Here is a 20303-nt window from a genome sequence, read left to right on the forward strand (position 1 = left end):
TGACGAGATATTTAAGGACGTTCTCTCTCTCTCTCATCGTAAAGAGAAAGAAAAGCCGATCGTAAGCGTATGTCTTTGTGAAAAACGATAGATGATGCGCGTCGTCGTGTTCCAGATAATTTCAGATTCAATATCTTCCCTCGAATAAGCAAAGGGAATCGATGAGTCGATATGGAACATTTTAATTTCGCGAGAATCATATTCACGACTCACGAGGCCGAATTGGAACAAGTCCCGACGCGGATGGCTGATAAGTGAGTGCGAGAAAGAGATGCTGCGCCGCGCCGGGTAGAGAAAAATGCGAAGAAGACGCCGGATGGGAGGCTACGATTCCATTTGTCCCATTTCAAAGTGAAATAGCTTATAATGTCGAAATAAAACGTTCCCGAACGCGCCCCGGTCGCGACGCGGCGGTACTTCGGGAACGTCTGAAGTAAGTCGCGGAGTAAGAGCCGGAACAGGAAGAAGAGATATTCCAGACGGAAGATGGGCGCGGGATATGGAAATCTCCAGTAATCGTTGGCCTAGTTCCCTATGATAATCCGATCTAGAATCACATACTCTTTCTCTCTCTCTCTTCCTCCGTCTCTTCCCTACCTTTTTTATCCGACGAAGTAAGAAGTTATCTGTCTTGTGAGGGAGAGTAATATGTATGTGCATATTAAGCGAACACATTTTTATCCGATTTATAAAGGAGAATTATCTTCTGTAATAAGAGAATTTTCTTCCTCGTTATACTATGTCTTAAATTTTGCAAAAATGTTTATGCAAAAAAAAAGTAGAGAAAGAGAGTAAAATGCTAAGTTTTATCAAAATTGAGTGTATAGATCTTCCGGAACTTACAAGAGTTCTATTTATCTATTTTTTATTCATTCGTATCATTCGTTAAAATTAACCCTTCTGTCAATGCATAATTTTTCACTTCCAGCTGATAATAAATATCGTACCTTTTTTCTCGTTACATAACATCTCTTAAGAAAATCCTAATAAACCTCTTATTAAGGTTTAGGATCACCTTAAGAGATTTCCAAATGCAAAGAGACTCTTTGTACTTAGTTTCGGATATCCCAGGTATCCTGTTCATTGACAGGGTTAAACAGTTTTAGATTTTTTAGAAAATCCTAATAAACCTCTTATTAAGGTTTAGGATCACCTTAAGAGATTTCCAAATGCAAAGAGACTCTTTGTACTTAGTTTCGGATATCCCAGGTATCCTGTTCATTGACAGGGTTAAACAGTTTTAGATTTTTTAGAAAATCCTAATAAACCTCTTATTAAGGTTTAGGATCACCTTAAGAGATTTCCAAATGCAAAGAGACTCTTTGTACTTAGTTTCGGATATCCCAAGTATCCTGTTCATTGACAGGGTTAAACAGATTTTAGATTTGCCCCTTTATAATCAGCCACCTCGGTATAATAATAATAATAAAGTGAAATTGTACGTAGTTTCCCTCTTACCGCCGCGCATTTTGTTGCATCGATGCTCACATAAAAGATATCGGCGCGTAACTTAAATACCGCTTTGAAAGAGAATAGCGGAGAATGCGTCGCGACACGACGGCAAAAGACGCGACAAGCGTAATGAAATTTCTCCGCGGCAAACGAGCGGCGCCGAACTCTCCACGCGGTATAACGTCGTTGTTAACGTCGCCGTTTTCTCCATCCTTTCCGAACTTTCCGCATTTGTTAGCGCGGCCCGCGTGCGCGGACTGAAACGCGATTCACAGAGAGTATCTTGCCGAGTATAAAGAGACCCGCCGCAAACTTTCCCTCGCCGTGTGTCCCTATTACAACATCGCTTCTCTCTCTCTCTCTCATTGTCCCAGAGTATATCTTAAATTCCTCTCCAGCGCGGATTTCGAGCGGAAGGGGATAAGAAACGCGCGCGGTCCGGCAGGCCACATCCGGAAGTGGATCCTCGGCTCTCGCCGTTTACGATTCCCTGGACTGCGTTAAAACCGGGATGGAAGTTGAATGAGAAGGAAACGGTCCCCCGATGAAGAGTCCAAGTTTCAGCGAGAGAGAGAGAGACGAGGGATGCGATTCGTGAGACTTTTCCCCGATCGACCTCTCGGGCTGGGAAAAGCGAGAACAAGAGGGATAACGATCCTCCGTGAAAACGTGACGTTAATTGGAAAAAGCGAGTTCGATCGATCGCGCGCGCAGTTCTCGACTCGATGACCGATTAGCAATCGCAGTGGAAAATACGACCGCTTAATCCGTTTTTCATTCGGTCAAGAATAATTTACTATTTCTATGAGCAGACGGATAAAACTTTTCCCGGTGCTCGGTTTTAGTTGCTAAAATCTAGATTATTTGATATAAATAATTTAACAGATTTAAGTAATTTAATTTCGAAATAACTAACTAAGCATCATATTAGTAATATTTATTTAATGTATATACAATATGATTTTTATTGTATATACTTACGATAAAAATGTTTTCTTAAAAAATTGGAAGCGCGATATCAAAAAATGATTTTTCTAAAAAATTAGAATAAAAATATATTTGATATTTTGTGCGTTGCGTTCAACTTTTGAATATATCGTCGCTAAAAGCTGATTTTGGTATAATAATCTATTTATTAACTTAATTTAATAATTAAGCATCGCGAGCTTAATTATTCCAAATTTTTAATAACATTTATACATAATGTATATATCACAAATATATAATTTTCATTGTACATATTTGCGATAAAAGTTTTTAAATTCTTAAAAAATTAAATGCAATGTCAAAAAATTAATTTTCTGAAAAATATACTTGATACATTTGCGTGCATTATATTTAGTTGTAATTTTTCTACAGTCACTTTTCGTCGTTAATGCTCTGAGACTATGATAAATAATCTAATAGATTTATTAACTTAATTTCTAAATAAATTAAGCATTATGAGTCGAAATTCTAATTTCGTTTTTAGTAATATTTATATAATATACCAATATACATATATGACAAATATACAATATAATTTTCATTGTATAGACTTGCGATATAAGTCTTGAAAGTTGAAAAAAATTGAAAGCAATATATCGAAAAACCGATTTCCTGAAAAATTAGAATAAAAATGTATTTTTAAATACATTTGCATGTTACATCCAGTTTTTGAAACGTGACTTTTTGCTGACTAGCAATTTTCTATGAAAGAATGGAAGAAGGTACGCTGCTACACGGAAATTTCATCGGTGGGAAAGGGGATGCGTTATTTCTGCTCAAAAATATTTTACCGAAGGAGAAAGAAACTGGGGGACGAAATGCGCGCGATGTGTAACAGGGAGGAAGGGCTGTACTTCTTTGGACATTCTCGTGTCCAACTTCCATAAAGAAGAGAAGGCATCCTTCTCGCCGTTACGAGCAGCAGCGTTAAAGCTCCCTCTAAGCCAGTTTCTCGTGTTTCACAATCTCGAGTGAAACAATTGAGTGCATTTCGCGCCGTCCCCGAGAGAAAAGGCTACTGGGCATCAGACAGATAGAAACGTACAGGCCCCGCAAATCCACCATCCGAGAGGATAGCAACGCTCGCGTTTAAAGCGTTACACGGAGCGACGATGCTTTCCCTACGTGTTTGAATAGAATTGACTATAAGCGCGATTCTCTCTCTCTCGCTTTCGTCTTTTCTGCATCTTTGCAACTGTGACCCGAATGGCGGTTGGACAGTTCTTAAATCAACTAGTCGACAATGACCGATCTGTTGGCTCGAAATCGACAGCGAAACTCTTTCCGGATCCCGCGAGAACACACATATAGAAATGCGTACACTCTATTTACCCTCACATTCAAGTATTCTAAGAGAAATCCACTGAAAGATACGATACCGCGCGATTTATCCATGGATCTTTCTTGCAAGAAGTCTTGCAATTTACGTGATATTGCATAAGATAAATTGATAAGTTTCGTCGAATTTCGTCACATTATTTTTTTGAAAAAATATATATATATATATTATTTCAAATAGTTTTTATATTTTATTATATTAAATTATTTTGCAAAAATCTAACAATATTCTATTATATCAAATTTTTCATGTAAAGGATATTTGCTTCGCGTATTTTCAAAAATATTTATTTTTATCGAAATTTTTTTAATGGAAAAATTGTTGAGTTCGTCCAATTGTGTTATACAATTATACATCATTTTTATATTAGTATTGAAAAATTGTCGAAAAATTGCCAAAGTTTTGTCTCTGTCACATCCGTTGATCGGGGACGAAGATTAACCCTTCTATCAATGCATAATTTTTCATCTTTCCATCAATGTATGGGTACCCGGATATCAACTGCGTATTTTTTTTTGACACATTGCACTGCAATCATTTCTTTATAGCAACTGCTGGATATCAAACATTCCTATTTGTTATATTTTAGGAGGTTTCCGAATTCAATGGCTCTTTGTATTTCATTTTGGACGTAGAAAAGTTTCAATATTTAAATTAAATCAATAAAAAACAAAAAGGCTTTAGAAAGATAAAGGTGCGAGCAAAAGATTCTTAAATAATTTTATGTATTATTTATATTGGTTTGAAAACCTAGAAATAAATAAAGGCTAATAAGAGAAATTTATATTAGTTTTAATTCAATAAATAATATTTAAAATTATTAAATATAAATAATACCTATAAAATTATTTAGAAATCTTTTACTCGCGCATTTATTTCGCGATTGGCCTTTATCAGCCTCTATTAGTTATTGGCTCTTATTACTAGCCTTTATTATTTATTGATTTTAAGTCAAACTTTTTATTATTTTATATTTTTATTATTTATTAATTTAAAATTTGATTTAGAATCAATAAATAATAAATAATAATCCTTAAGGTTGCCAGTAATAATTAATAAAAAACCACTCCTCAATGTTTAAAGTCGACCAGACTGGCAATAATTTATTATAAATAATTATTTGAAATACAACAACGTTTCGGCTGTCATTGCAGCCCTTCTCAAGTACATCTATAAAAAGTTCAATCAAAATAATTATAATTTAATACACTTATTCGCAACAATTAATTATACATTTAAATACAAAAATGTGTTACATACCAAATTTAAAACAGTAAATCAACTTCTATGCAAACTACCGACAATGTTAACGCTTGTTTTGATGAACAATGTAAGACTGACAGAAGTAAGCACATATTAAATAGATGTTAACTGTTCACAAGAATCTTAGTCACTAAGCGTTAAGAAGATAGAGACGAAACTAAATGTGTCTTTCGTAATTTAAATCGTCATAATAAAGTCAAATAAATAAAAATAAATAAATAGGTGGATATAAAAATAAAAAAGTAAAAATAAATATAAAACGACTTAAATAACGTCAAGAACAATACCTACAATTATTTAGAAGTCTTTTACTCGCGCCTTTATCTCACGATTGGTTCTTATATGTAAGTCTCTTTATCACTCATCTTCAGTGTTTGCTGTTATCTAAATAAAATTATGTAGATGATCATCTAGATGTAATTTTGGCTTATCATTATATTGCAATTTTCATCTTACCATTATATAGATAATAAAAATATATTTCATATCTATAGCTGTATCTTAGATTTAAAAAAGTGTTATTTTTTGTTAAATTATTTAGAATAATGTTCAGATAATTTGGTTTAGAGCCATAGCACACAAAGATAGTAAGCGATAAAAATGTATAAATAAAAGTGTGAATATATTTTTATATACCTTTAATAATTTACATTTTTTTAATAATTGTGTTTACATTATCTGGAAATTATTTAGATAAATCTTCATATAATTTTATCTTTTATCAAGATATATAATTAAAGCAAAATCATCTTCATCTTATCTAAAATAAATTTACATATTTTCATCTCATCTTAATCTAGCTAATTTCAAAATCAGCAAAGTACAACACTGCTCATATTAATACTGAAAGTTGGTTCGGGCACCCGATTTTTATTGACAGACGAGAGTTAAAAACGACCATTTCTCCCGTTCGCGCGATTCTCGCTGAGAAACGAGCATAACGGCAGCCGAGCATTAATCGAGAAGAAATGTAAACCGAAAGTTCTGCCAGTAATCATCGGAGCAGCTCCGGCGGAGGCTGCGTCCCGCGCTCGTTATTTCAAGATGTTGCCATTGTCGAGCCATTCTCGGCCGTCGGTGGAATCCCGGCCAGACGGTCAAACGGTTTCGCTACCGTCGTGTGCCACTGAACGTGAAATATCCGCGCAGACGGAAGTTATAAATCACTCGGCAGAGCGGCACCGACCCAGAAACCGAGGCGGCAAGAGGATTCCGTTGCCTATTCCGGCACGAGGTCGCGACGTAATTTCATTTTATCTAGCAAGTCGGCTATCTAACCGAAATTCTTCCGCTGCCTATCGGTACACATACATATATACGTTGCTGTATTAGGGTTTGTTTCTTTCTCGTCCACGTTCACAGAGAGGGATAACACGGGAGGGTGAAACAACCGACATGTTCCGCCCCGGCTATTTCGTCGTCTTCTTCTTGGTTCTCTTATTCGCTTCGCCGCTTTCCTTCGAGTGTACATACGTATAAAACAAACGGGTGAAATGCGGGCATGGATGTATCTTCGAGGAACTTTACGACGAGGGAAAGCTGATTTCGAAAAGAAAAAAGGAAGCGTAGGGATGATATCTTGAGGGTTTAATTTTGAATTGATTGACAGCTTTAACCCTTGCGTTTAATGAATGGATATCTAAAGCAACTTTAAATGTGTCGGAATTTGTCTCTGCTCGAAACAAAGTACGAAGGGCTTTTATATTCGGAAACTTTCTAAAATATAACGGTAAAGAATATTCGATGCCCAACAGCTATAAAGAAATTGTCAATGTGTTAAAATCACGCGGTTGGTACCTGGGTATCATTGATGGACAATGTTGTGCTTAGATGATTTGAAAATTAGCTAGATTAAGAGGAGATAAAAATATATAAATTTAGATAAGATAAAGATGATTTTGTTTGTAATGTAAACACATTTATTTAAAAAATGTAAATTATAGAAGGGATATAAAAATATATATTTGAACCCTGCTGCAAATATACCTGAACTTTGTGAAGTAGAAGATCTGCAATGTCCAGCAATAAAAAATAAATATATATATATAATTTATTTACAAAATATAAAATAGATATATTATAATATGTCTATTTTAAGCATATATTATACGATATATTATACAAATATTCTCGATTGGACGGGGGTTGTGCACGCTGCGTCGCTGAAACTCGCCTGAGGCAAAGAGTAAGCGGAACGCAGGTTCGAGGTTACCCACATCCAAGAGCAAATTTTAAAATACAGAACATTCAAGTTGGATACTCGGTGAATGGAGCAAAATGTACATAACTTAAAAGATATTGTATGTAATATATTAAAAGAAAAAAATAATAAAAATATGGAACCTGAAACTTTGTGAAGAAGATCCAGCAAAAAATAATAAAGATACGATAAACAAGTTGGATACTCGGTGAATGGAGCAAAATGTACATAACTTAAAAGATATTGTATATGTAATATATTAAAAGAAAAAAATATGGAACCTGAAATTTGTGAAGAAGATTCAGCAAAAAATAATAAAGATACGATAAACAATATTATGATCTTTGACAACAAATTGATTGAAACTCCAAATGAATTTATATTTTTGAGGTCAATAAACGTACGTATTGAAATATCAAAAGTTAATGCTGAAGACATTGAGAAATTTCCATGTCCTTTACCATTTGTCGCGAGTTTCAGCGACGCAGCGTGCACAACCACAGTCCAATCGAGAATATTTGTGTAATATATCGTATAATATATGCTTAAAATAGACATATTATATCTATTTTATATTTTGTAAATAAATTATATATATATATATATATATTTGTTTTTATTGCTTACCTTCTGCTACTTAACAAAAATATTAAAGTATTTTTATGTGCTATAACTCTAAACCAAATTATCTGAACATTGTTCTATAGATAATTTAATAAAAATAACGCTTATTTATCTAAGATGCAGATATAAATATAATACATATTTTTATCCATATAAAGATAACACCAAAATTTTATCTAAATGATCACCTATATAATTTTATTTAAATAACAGTAAATACTGTTGATGAATAGTTGAAACATTATGCATTGCGAGAAGGATTAAGAATATTTTCTTTTGTACTAAATATAAAATGTATATTTGACTGTCATTATCTGCGAGACATAACTTCAATTTTATATATATTATTTATAATTTATATATATATTTATTAATATTATATTCTATTATATCGTTTTATATTTTATATGTACGTATATAACGACATACTGATAGAATATAAATGCGGATAAATGGATTATTAATGCAAAGTAGAGTACACAATTTCTAAGAACAGAAAGCAGCGATTACTAAAAGCGTAGTATTGTAATTTCGCATGAATAAAGACGCGTTGTGAAACGCTTTGTGTCCTATAATTTAGTCAGAGATAATCCATTTGTAACTAGTTTAAACGTGGTAATGCTTCATAAGGTGCATAATTCTTAAAATATCTTTGGGGCGTCAGTTATCTTGATTCGCAATAAAAGTAGATAAAACAAATCTGATGGAAATCCCAAAGATAAACGCATATACAAAAAAATTACAACACTACCGTCATTAAGGTTTTCTCGGAGTACTGCGGTCTTCGTAATATCTTCTTTGCTGAAAATTGCAGCAAAATCAGAAGACAAAGACGTAGAAAAAAATTAAAAGAATCGCGTAATTATCTTTCAGACAGTGTGCTTCCTTTATTTATTATCTACTAGTTGAAGAGAGAAGCCCTGCTGACATTATCGACTCATTAAAACTAATAAGTTTTATCAACAAGATAGAATTTTAATTAGAAATATATCTTGTTAAAAAATATTAAAAGATTCAATAACATTGTGATCCAATAACACTATGTATGATTTCATCATACATATTCATATAATTCTCGTTCTCGTTAATATTAAAAAAATATATTTTACAATTTTGCAAATTATTTTTCACTTAACAAATGTGAATTCAAATTGGCATAAATTAATTGGCAAATACGAATAGTGAAATTCCAATGTTGTTTAACAGGCAAAGATCTTTTTTCTTATTTTTCACATTTATATTACAGGAGAGGAAAAAGAATCTGATATTTCATTTGTGACAAAAAAAGTCTTTGTCACGTGTATGAAAAAATAGTGCAACAAATAAGTAGCAATAATGGGCAATAAATAAGTAATATATTTTTGCATTGTTAAATATTTCAAATCATATCTCACGATTAAAAAAATCAAATTTCTCGCGTGATTCTGTACAAAGTCGTACAGTAAAAGAAGTATGAAAACCGTGAAAAATCGCAAGGAAAGTGTTTTGAAACTTATGGCAGCTTCAAGCTGATGTTGCTTTAGCAGTTTGGCATCAAACGTTAAAAGTTCTAACATTCACACCTAACAAGCGGTCGGTGTTAGATAGTTTTGCAACCCCGAAGCGAACGTATGTATTAAAAGCTCCAACGCACTGGTTTTACCATTGCCAAGTAAAGTCGATCATCATTATGCTGCTAATATCTAAATTTCGATAAATGACGTCACATTTTCCATGTTTTTCCATTTTCAATGCGGTTAATGTCAATTAATTTTGTCGATTTAACAAACGTTCAATTCTGTCAATACATAAAAAATATTAATAGCATCCCTCGGTTTAAAGAATGCGTGTTAAAAAATTCGAGCAAAAATGCATAGAAATAAATTTTAGATTACTCATCACTCAAAAAATGCTTCCCTTATTTAAAATTTAAATAAATGGATTCATTTATTACGATGAAAATGAAACCGCGTACTTATATCAATATATACATATATAGTTTCTGTGAAAAGAAACACGAATACAAACACACTTGTCGCTACAGGTACAAACTCATATGCATACATACATATATATGTATATACATCGAAGCAGAGGTTTCAGGTTCTCTACTTTACTAGCGTAAAACAAACCTTGCGAAATTGCGAAACCAAGCAGCCCCGTGTCATCTTTGAAACTGACTGTCTAGTACGTGCGACGAAAATTCATGCAGAGCTAGCTATAGTCGTCGCATCTCTGGCGAACAAGCTAGCGAGGGGAATTCAGGTAGATAGCAGGATGAAACTTCCGGTCAGAAGTTACACCCGTCGTCGGAACTTTACGGAAACTTACTCTCACCTTGAGAAGCAGAGAGAGAGGATAGAGAAAGAGCGAGGGAGAAATTGGGGAGGGTGGGCAAAGTAAGAAAGGGAGATTATTGCTCGAGCAACGAAGTGCTCGCGGTTCGATAAATAGTCTACCATTAATACAGTTGTAGATAAATTTGCGCCAGCTTTACCTGCAGCGATAAGTTATGTATGCATTTAGCAGGAGCATAATTTAATATAATAAATACTCTCAATGGGGGCTGCGTATCTGCATGTTTTAGTAATTTTGATATTTTCCTTCCCGAAAGACAATCAACATCTATATTTTCGTGTTACTCAAAATTACTTCAAATTTTTAATCAGTTTTATCATTTAATATTAATCTTTCTCAGAGTAATCCTTTTGCGAAATAAAATTTGATAAAATAACTCTCTACACATAGCTATCTACACATGTATTTAATTTTAAAGATATTAACTATTAATTTAGATATTAACATTCTCTCCTTCAAACATTACTATCACAAATTTTATGACATGGAATTTTTAATCATTAATTTAATTTATATATAATTCATAGGTTAATGTGCAATTTTGCCCGAATTTTGGACATCTCGATATACAATATATAATTCTTGTTCAACTGTTTTAAATAATTCATATTAGAAAAATATGTCATTTTAAAGTTAAAGTGCAATAAGTAAAAAATAAGTCAATTATATCAAATGTAATATATCAAATATACTATAATATATGTATAATTAATATATTTAATAATACAGATTAAACTTATCACACGAAGAACTCAATTTAGCAAGTCCGGAATGGTTTCTTAAGTACATAATACGGTATTGTGGCACTCGCAACTTCCGCTTGTGCTCTCTTCTAGCTCTATAAATTGTATGCGAGTTTCCTAAGTTAGCATTCTAATAATGTCTCTCATGCTACAATATCTTTGTGTATCTTGAAAATTCGCCTTGCGGTAATAGAGAATAACAATGACCGTGCACCGGAGGCTAATTACGAAAAAGACGGACGATTCCTTCATAAGAATATTTAATCAGAATAATAAAATGCATATAATACAGCGACGTTAATATATATTTTTGTTCAACTAACATATTTTATTCACACATACATGTAAGCTATGTGAATCTGGCATCTGACTTTATAATTTTTTAATACGGAAAATGATAGTATTTCGTTTGCAGTATAACAATAATATCGTTTGTAATCAATTAAAAAAAAATAAAATGAACAGCATCCAACTTTAAGATATCTCAAATCTGCTTGCGCAGTCCTTTTTAGAATCGTTTGTAGTTGCACGGTTTAGAAATTATTTTAAAAAATTGTCAAAAGTTTTTGTCAATTTTAAAGATTTTTCAAATCTGCTTTTTCCATCAATATATAATTTTCGATTGCAATTGCTACAAACAACTACAAACGAGTCTAAATCACTTGGAAAAAGCAGATCTGAAAAAATCAACAAAATTGACAAATTTCATTCTTGACCATTTGTTTAAAACAATTGCAATTTGTGTAAACCATGCAACTATAAAGAAAACGAAAATTACAAATGATTCTAAAAAAGACTACGCAAGCGGATTTGAAATCTCTTAAAATGCTGGTTATTATTTTAATGTTTTTTTATTTTTTAATTAAACTACAAACTACAAAATTATTTTTACTACAAACAATTACAAATGAAATGTTATTATGTTTTGTATTAAAAAATTATTTTTTGAAAAGTCTGTGCTAAACAGAGATGCTGATTAATTAATTACTTTTTAAATTAATTATGACATTTAATTACAAACAGATGTAATCAAATGTAATTAAAATATTTTGAATTGACGATTAATTTTAAAAAGATTAATTAGAGATCGTTACAATGACGATTGATATAAGTTAGATTTATCGAAGATCGCTTATATAACGATTAATATGATTGCAGTCAATTGAAGGTTATTTAATAAAAAATTGACATAAACGAAATTAATCGAAGAGCGATCGATTAAACGATTAATACAAGCTAATTAAATTGAAAATTTTTTAATTAAACGATTAATATAAGTTAAATTAAATTAAAAGTACTTTAATGGTCAGTAAATAAAACAGATTCGATCGAAGACAATTTAATTAACAATTGATTTGAGCAGAAACAATATAGCAAATTTAAACGTATATAATTGACGATTAAATATAGCAAATTTAAAGCAAATCTCTTCCATTAAGGATTGACTTAAGAAAAAATCAATATATTTCTCTATTTCCATAATAAATATGTGTAACGATTAATAAATTTAAATAAATTTAATCGAAGGATGTTTGATTGACGATATTATAACATGACAAAATTTAAAATATATTCTTTTCAGCTTGTTTATTAACGAATAATTTTTTTCTGTCAGAAATAATCTAAGAGCATGTAACCCTACTCGTACTTTTTGAGACCAAACACAGGGATGATCGTAATAAATTATTAACGAATATTTAACGTGTATGTTCGCGTATATGTAAATATCTATTTAAGCGAAACTTTTTCGGGCTTTGTTTTATAAGGAAAATAATTTTTTCTGGCAGAAATAATCTAAGAGCATGTAACCCTACTGTACCTTTTTGAGATCAAGCACACGGATGATTTAATAAATTGTTAAATGAGTATTTAAGCGTGTATGAGCGCGTATATGTAAATATCTATTTAAGCGAAATTATTCGGGCTTTGTTTTATAACAAAATATTTTTTTTTTTCAGAAATAATCTACGAGCATGTAACCCTACTTGTACTATTTTGGGATCAAGCACAGGAATGATTGTAATAAATTGTTAAATTAGTATGTTAAGCGTGTATGGGCGGCTATATGTAAATATCTATTTGAGCGAAACTTTTTCGGGCTTTGTTTATAACGAAATAATTTTTTTTTTCAGAAATAATCTTAGAGCATTAACCCTACTCGTACTTTTTGGGACCAAGCACAGGGATGATCGTAATAAATTGTAAATGAGTATTTAAGCATGTACGTGCAGCGTATATGTAAATATCTAATTAACAAACTCTTACGGGCTTTGTTTATTAACGAATATAATTTTTTTTCTGTCAGAAATAACCTAAGAGTATGTAACCCACTCGTACTTTTTGGGATCAAGCACAGGGTGATTGTAATAAATTGTTAAATGAGTATTTAGCGTGTATTGAACGCGTATTATGTAAATTATATTTAAGCGAAATTTTTTCGGGGCTTTATTTTATAACAAAATATTTTTTTCTGTCAGAAATAATCTAAGAGCATGTAAACCCTACTTGTACTTTTTGGGACAAGCACAGGGATGATCGTAATAAATTGTTAAATGAGTATTTAAGCGTGTACGTGCGCGTATATGTAAATATCTACTTTAACGAAACTTTACGGGCTTTGTTTTATAACGAAATAATTTTTTTTTTCACGAAATAATCGAAGATCATGTTACTTTACTCGTATCTTTTGGGACCAAGCACAGGGATGGTCGTAATAATTGTTAAATAAGTATTTAAGCATGTATAAGCGCGTATATGTTAATATCTACTTAAGCGAAACCTTATTCGGGCTTTGTTTATTAACGAATAATTTTTTTTCTGTCAGAAATATCTAAGAGCATTGTAACCCTACTCGTACTTTTTGGGATCAAGCACAGGATGATGTAATAAATTGTTAAATGAGTATTTAAGCGTGTACGTGCGCGTATATGTAAATATCTACTTTAACGAAACTCTTACGGCTTTGTTTATTACGAATTAATTTTTTTCTGTCAGAAATAATTTAAGAGTAGCAAACACTACTTGTACTTTTTAGACCATGCACAGGGATGATCGTATAAATTTTAAATGAGTATTTAAGCATGTATGAGCGCGTATATGTAAATATCTACATAAGCAAAACTCTTCCCGGCTTTATTTATTCATAAATAAACTTTTCTCCATCAGAAATAATCTAAGAGTATGTAACCCTATTTGTATTTTTGGCACCAAACACAGAATCAACCGTAATAAATTGTTAAATGAATATTTAAGCGTGTATGTGCGCGTATATGTACATTTCTACTTAAGCGAAACTTTTCCAAGCTTTGTTTATAAACGAATTAATTTTTTTCTGTCAGAAATAATCTAAGGGCATGTAACCCTACTTGTACTTATTGGGACCAAACACAAAGATGATCGTAATAAATTGTTAAATGAGTATTTAAGCATGTATGTGCAAGTATATGTAAATACCTACTTAAGCGAAACTCTTCCGGGCTTTTGTTTCTTAACGAATAAATTTTTTTCTGTCAGAAATAATCTAAGTGTATGCAACCTTATTTCCTATTTGAAAATTATCGAATACAAATAAAATTTTAAATATTAACGCGTTTTCTTTTTATGTATTATAGAGTTATGTTGATTATAATTAATTTTGTTGATATATATGATTAAAACTAATATAATTATATCAAGAAGTAAAAATAAAATAAAAATTAAAATACAATAATTAAAACATAAATAACTTAAAATATGTACAGATAAACTTAGACAAAAATTTTCCATGTATCTACAGATAATTTTTTTTTTAATCTGCCCCTTTCTTGAGAATTGTGATTAGCATTTGAAAAGTTCTATATCAAAAAATATTATAAATTAAATCTATTAAATTTAAAAAATTACTAATTCTCATGTAACGAGAATTTATGTATTTTATAATCGGCATTTCAATCTGCATAAACAAGCCTTATGCAGAAAATAGATTAATAAGTACAGCAATAAAACAAGTTTCTCGGCAAACTTTAATCTCTTCCAGTGTACTTTATAACTCCTCGTCTCATTGATGAAACGTTGAAGTTTCAATGTTTTTCTCAAGATACTTTCCAGAGTTTCTATTGTTTACAGTTTAGATAGTATACCTTGCGCTCTCATTTCTATTTCTATCACGAATAATATCAATACTCATACCATCTAAAATTATTCTCATGTTCTCATCACAGTGACATTACAATTATCTCACGTTTTAATTAGGATAACATTTTTTTATAGATAATAAATCAGCAACAACATCGCATTAAAATTTTACGTAATAACCTTTAGTAAAAAAAAATTAAAGAATTTTTAGTCTTCTATAACGTCCATAATTTTCAATTACTCTTTTTTTCCTGCGCAATTTAATGCTAATATATTCCGAGATAGGAAGATGAGTTGAAATTCTGTGTAAACTGCAGTTAAGATTGATTATACCTTTTCCATAATACACATAATTCTATAAACTTACCTATTTATTTACTCTCTTAGCATCTCATCTCGTGAAGTAAAAGACCAATTCAGAGTGCTAAGTCACAATTAACAACTTAATAAAAGTGCAAAATTTTTAATAACAATATCTATTGTTAATATTAATAAATATAATGAAATATTGGGTATTCCTAGAAAAAATGATTCAAAGTTTTAGATTTCGGGGAAAAATCGATATATTTATACATCATACGATATATTTATACATATGTATTTATAAACACTTATTACACTATAAATATATAATTCTCTTTCAACATAGTAGTAGTATTTATTTCATAAAATTGAGGCATTAGTGATTAATCACAATACAATCATTTATAGTTTCATTCAATATATGATATAAATATCACAAGAGATTAGTTTACGCGCATTATAAGGTATTTCGATTTAATTTGTGTATAATATATATATATATATATATATTAATCATTTATGATTAAATATATCGACTCTGATTGATTATAATAACATCATCAAAAATACGTTACACACAGTCAAAAGTGAATTACCTTAATTTCCAAAACGTCTCTTGCGACACACCGGTTGCATATCACACTTTTGGCAAGTAAGAAAAGATTGACTTATTGAACACCTTGTGCGTGTGAAATAGTGATAGAAAACGTCAGTATTATTGTAGGATAATAAAAGATAGTCTTAATTAAATAATGCCGTTAAAATTCAATGAACGTCATTATTCGAGGATAAGTAACAGTGGAAGACGACAATAGTATACAAAGAATTTTAGGACCGAGTAAACGTGTTAAAGAGATTCCGAAAAAACAATGTCCGTAGAAGACAAAGTTCCACGTTATTATATAAATATAGTAATCGAGAGTTCATTGGCAGGTTTGCTGAATTCAAGGAGTGCTTTCATTTGATAATAAGCGATGATGGAAGACATTTAGTACATATGTATATAGAATAACAAGAAATTTTCAATGTTCATATGTATGGTCTCCTGTGAGAAGTATGCTAGACAGCTATTTTGTAGAAATATATTTATCGCAGTTTCTTAACATGTTTGTTGCACCGTCATTATAACATATATATATGCATAAATATTGCAGTCACAATTTTTGCCACAAAACTATAACATTAAAAAATATTGTGCATAATTACACTTTTTCTTTCATTGCAGAAAAAGATATATAATAAAAATAGTTTCTATAAAAATTTTTTTAATTACTAAATTCAAAATCGAAGCATATTTATTTATTCATAATGAGATTCACATAATACTGAAACTTCTATATTATTGTCAATCAAAATATTATTAATTAAACCATATTTTATCATTTCTATTAAGTTTTTCTCCAACTATGTCAATTAATTTTCATTTTCAATACAATTTTTCGTCAATATTCACAATTTTTGAGATTATAAGAATTATAATTTTTGTTACAAATGTGGCATGTATAAAAGTAATTAATATAGAATTATATTCCGATTTTTCGCAACAAACATGTTAACTGAAAAAGTTTATAATGAAATTTACATTTGTTTCACAAATGTAAAGTGCCAGTTTCATAATATGTTCTTTTCTTTGATTTTTGGCATAGTAGTTTTGGATAACTACATATACCGGCACTGTCAGCAATAGCAGGAACTACTGGGCGGTGGAGTATCGCGTTCGTGGCATCTTAAAACTTTTTGATGCGGTAACAACGATTTGTCCACCGTAGCCTCCATCCTGCGCATTACGCGGTCCAATAATATTTCCACGGCGCGCTCGACATTCTGGCCGGTCGCGGCACTTGTCTCCAAATAAACCAAGCTGCAAAAGAGAATAATTTCACTTGAGCGAATATATTAAAAATATGTATATATATTGCACGATATATGTATTTTTAAATGACGTTACATGCGTTTTACAATTTCTGATTTGACTTACCCGTGCCTTTGAGCAAGATCTCGCGCTTTATATTCGCTGACGACACGTTTGTCTTCAAGATCGGATTTGTTGCCACAGAGAATTATGTCTGGTTCATCAGAATATGCGTGTGTCTGTGCGTATTTATACATAAAAATATCCCGTTAATTCAATAAACGTAAAAAATTTCGAGGCAAGCGTGTTAGACAAAAACATTTCATGCAAACTAAATTTACAATTACATTATCCAATTTTGAAGCATACATAGGCATACATACCGTTTTAAAAAAACGACTTTCTTCGTCTAATAATGAATTTCTTAGTCATTAATGTTACTTTCTTCATTAAATATTCACTAATTTTTAAATCGAATGATAGTTTGAGCAATGGTATTGATTAAAATATAATTAAAACGTCATACAAATTGGAAAATTTGCATATTCTCAATTTTTATATAACTTGTTATTACATAAAAAAATTCAAAATACTATGCATAATGCATAGAAAAAATAGCAATTTTTTGGTAAGAATTCTTAAATATATTTAACAGATTTTTCTCAATTTATATATTCATATTAATATAAAAATATAAATGTATTTTATGTTCCTGTATTTATTCACATTAAATATGTTAATTGATGCAAATAAATGCAAAATAATGGCATTTATTGTTAGATCATCCAATTATATGTATTGAGTATTGGTATTATACCAATTCTTTCAAAATTGTTAGCACAATCCAAGCAAGTATTTTATAAATATAATACATGCTTCTTTTTAAATAGTTCAGATAGCTTGTGTCATATTTGTTTAAATTTAGAGCCATGTTAGTATTCTGCAAGCAACCCTACCAATCACACCCACATACTTCATACCAGAACCATATATCAAACAAATAATTAAAATAATTATATTCATGCATCATATCAACACAGACATCAAGACGTTATACACAGCAATTTAAAAAAATAGAATTCAACTCAAACAAAGAATTGATTCAAAGAATCGTTTGGTTAAATAAACCAAACCCCCAATCTTGCATAATATTCACAATAATAAATGATGAGTACCCTAAGCTGTTCCAGCCAGTTTCTAACTTCAAGAAACGACAACTCATTGGTCAGGTCAAAGATTAGAAGAAAACCCATGGAATCCCGGTAAAAGGCTGTGGTTAGACTTCTAAACCTGGATTTTAACAATGTTAAACTACTTGTGTGGAATATTAGATTAGAAGCACTAAACCTTTGTGTTTGCGCACATGCAGAATGCATCATACATATTAATTAGAATATCAATAATGCTTATATATTATTCGATGTGTTCAAATCTTTCAGATTTTTGCAATATGCGCTTTGGCATATATAAGCCTTAATCGCAGTAATGCAATTAAATTATTATTTCAATATTATTAATGTAAAATATAGTTGCAGCATAATATCATACATGTTTATATTATTTTTATCATGATTAATTGAATAATTGTAAATATAACATAAATACATGTTTCATATTTGTTAAAATTTATGATCATTTCTCAAAGAGTGCAACAAATGCATATTTAGATTAGCGATCAAAGTCTAATTACATGTTCTAACTACAAATTTATCTACATGTACTTTACCGTTCCTGCCCAGCTGTGTCCCAAAGCTGTAAATGCACTCGTTGACTTCTGCCATTTGCTGTTTGATATATCTGTAACAATAAATGACTTTTATCAAACAGAATGTCTCAGCGTGGCGTAGAGAATACACAATTCTTTTATCATTTATCATTGCTCTATATGTACGCATGGCACATGCCTGATACTTAACGCTTCTACTTAAGTTTGCAGCATTAATCATTCAAAGTCTGTGTTATCGCAATATTATTTCTAATATACAAACAATTTATTTAAAACTATACACATACAAACATAAGCAACCTTCGTACAATGTAATCACATGAAAATTTACACATATATATACGTAAAATATATTTTCTTACCACTCGTTTTTCCTTAAAATCAATTCCAACAGTGGATACGAATCGAGAGTTAAAAGTACCATCGGTATATTGATAAAGAAAGCTTGTTTTTCCAACGCCGGAGTTTCCGAGCGCCAGGAACTTCACCAAGTAATCGTAATTCATCTCGGGAAGAATCTCGTGAGTGCTCCAACAAGAAAGAGAGAGAGAGAGAGTGAGAGAGAGAAGGAGAGCTCGATCTGGCACTGGCTGCCAGCGAGCGAAATAAACAATGTTGTTTCAGCGAAACGAATAAATGATTATTGCGCACTCCCGTTTCTCGTCGTCAGCTGTCACGAACTGTCAAGCGCGTGCGGCATTTAACGGCGTTGGACACCTGTTGCCTACGTGTGCCACTTTCGAAAGATCCGCGTCCTTCTCTCCCCTCCACCTACAAAACGCAAAACCCCGCGCTGGATCAGAATCGTCGAGGCCGTTCGATTGTCATTTGACAATCGTGCACTCCGCTCACTCGCGCCCGACTCGAAGCTCGCGAATATTCGATGTATATACGCGTGTATTTGCATACACGACGCGTCTCAAATCGACGGAACGACGTAACGCGAATCGCGACGAAAAATGGCGCAAAAAATGACGTCCGCAGTCGCAGGGCTGCCACAAGTCGCGAGAAAAATTCGAAAATTTCATCTATCGCGATTCTCGAAGTACATATCGAGATATATCGAACGCAAGTTTAGACACAGATTAATAGCAGAGAGAAGGATGAGAGTGGTCATCCCCTCGATTTAGCTGCAACCGGAATTCAAAGCGCCTCTATGTGTACAAAACGTGCACATTGAACTACGTAGCCATGTGCACGATGCTCCCGAGTGGTAACAGGCTATGTGCACGGTACGTGGTTCGATTCCGTGCTATGTGCACAGATGAGCGCCAGTAACACGTAGCTGTTAAAGGAGATGAGTTCGAGACCTCGCAGGGCCAATTTTTTTTTTTTTTTTTTTTAGTACGACTATATTTGTCAAT

General features: G+C 31.6%; 1 protein-coding gene across 1 annotated transcript; it reads right to left on the minus strand.

Annotated features, from left to right (window-relative positions):
• Positions 1–16119: 16119 nt before the first annotated feature.
• LOC114932080 (ras-related protein Rab-27A-like) lies at positions 16120–19920 on the minus strand. Its single transcript, XM_085488790.1, has 5 exons — positions 19302–19920; positions 18940–19010; positions 18389–18503; positions 17340–17452; positions 16120–17222 (listed from the first exon to the last, which is right to left on the minus strand). Exons 1-5 carry the CDS (start codon positions 19443–19445, stop codon positions 17039–17041), a joined length of 627 nt encoding a protein of 208 aa, XP_085344916.1. The 5' UTR covers positions 19446–19920; the 3' UTR covers positions 16120–17038.
• Positions 19921–20303: the final 383 nt, after the last annotated feature.

The sequence above is a fragment of the Nylanderia fulva genome, unplaced genomic scaffold (genome assembly GCF_048542155.1).
Source record: "Nylanderia fulva isolate GAGA-0341 unplaced genomic scaffold, ASM4854215v1 Scaffold714, whole genome shotgun sequence".
NCBI lineage: Eukaryota > Metazoa > Arthropoda > Insecta > Hymenoptera > Formicidae > Nylanderia > Nylanderia fulva.

Bases quoted from the DNA above. Each gene is read 5' to 3' on its own strand.
- LOC114932080 (XM_085488790.1), bottom strand. From the start codon at position 19,445: ATGAATTACGATTACTTGGTGAAGTTCCTGGCGCTCGGAAACTCCGGC. The intron at 18,504-18,939 runs GTAAAGTACATG...GTTAAAATCCAG, and splicing joins GACACAGCTGGGCAGGAACG to GTTTAGAAGTCTAACCACAG. The intron at 17,223-17,339 runs GTAAGTCAAATC...TCTCTTTTGCAG, and splicing joins GATCTTGCTCAAAGGCACGG to CTTGGTTTATTTGGAGACAA.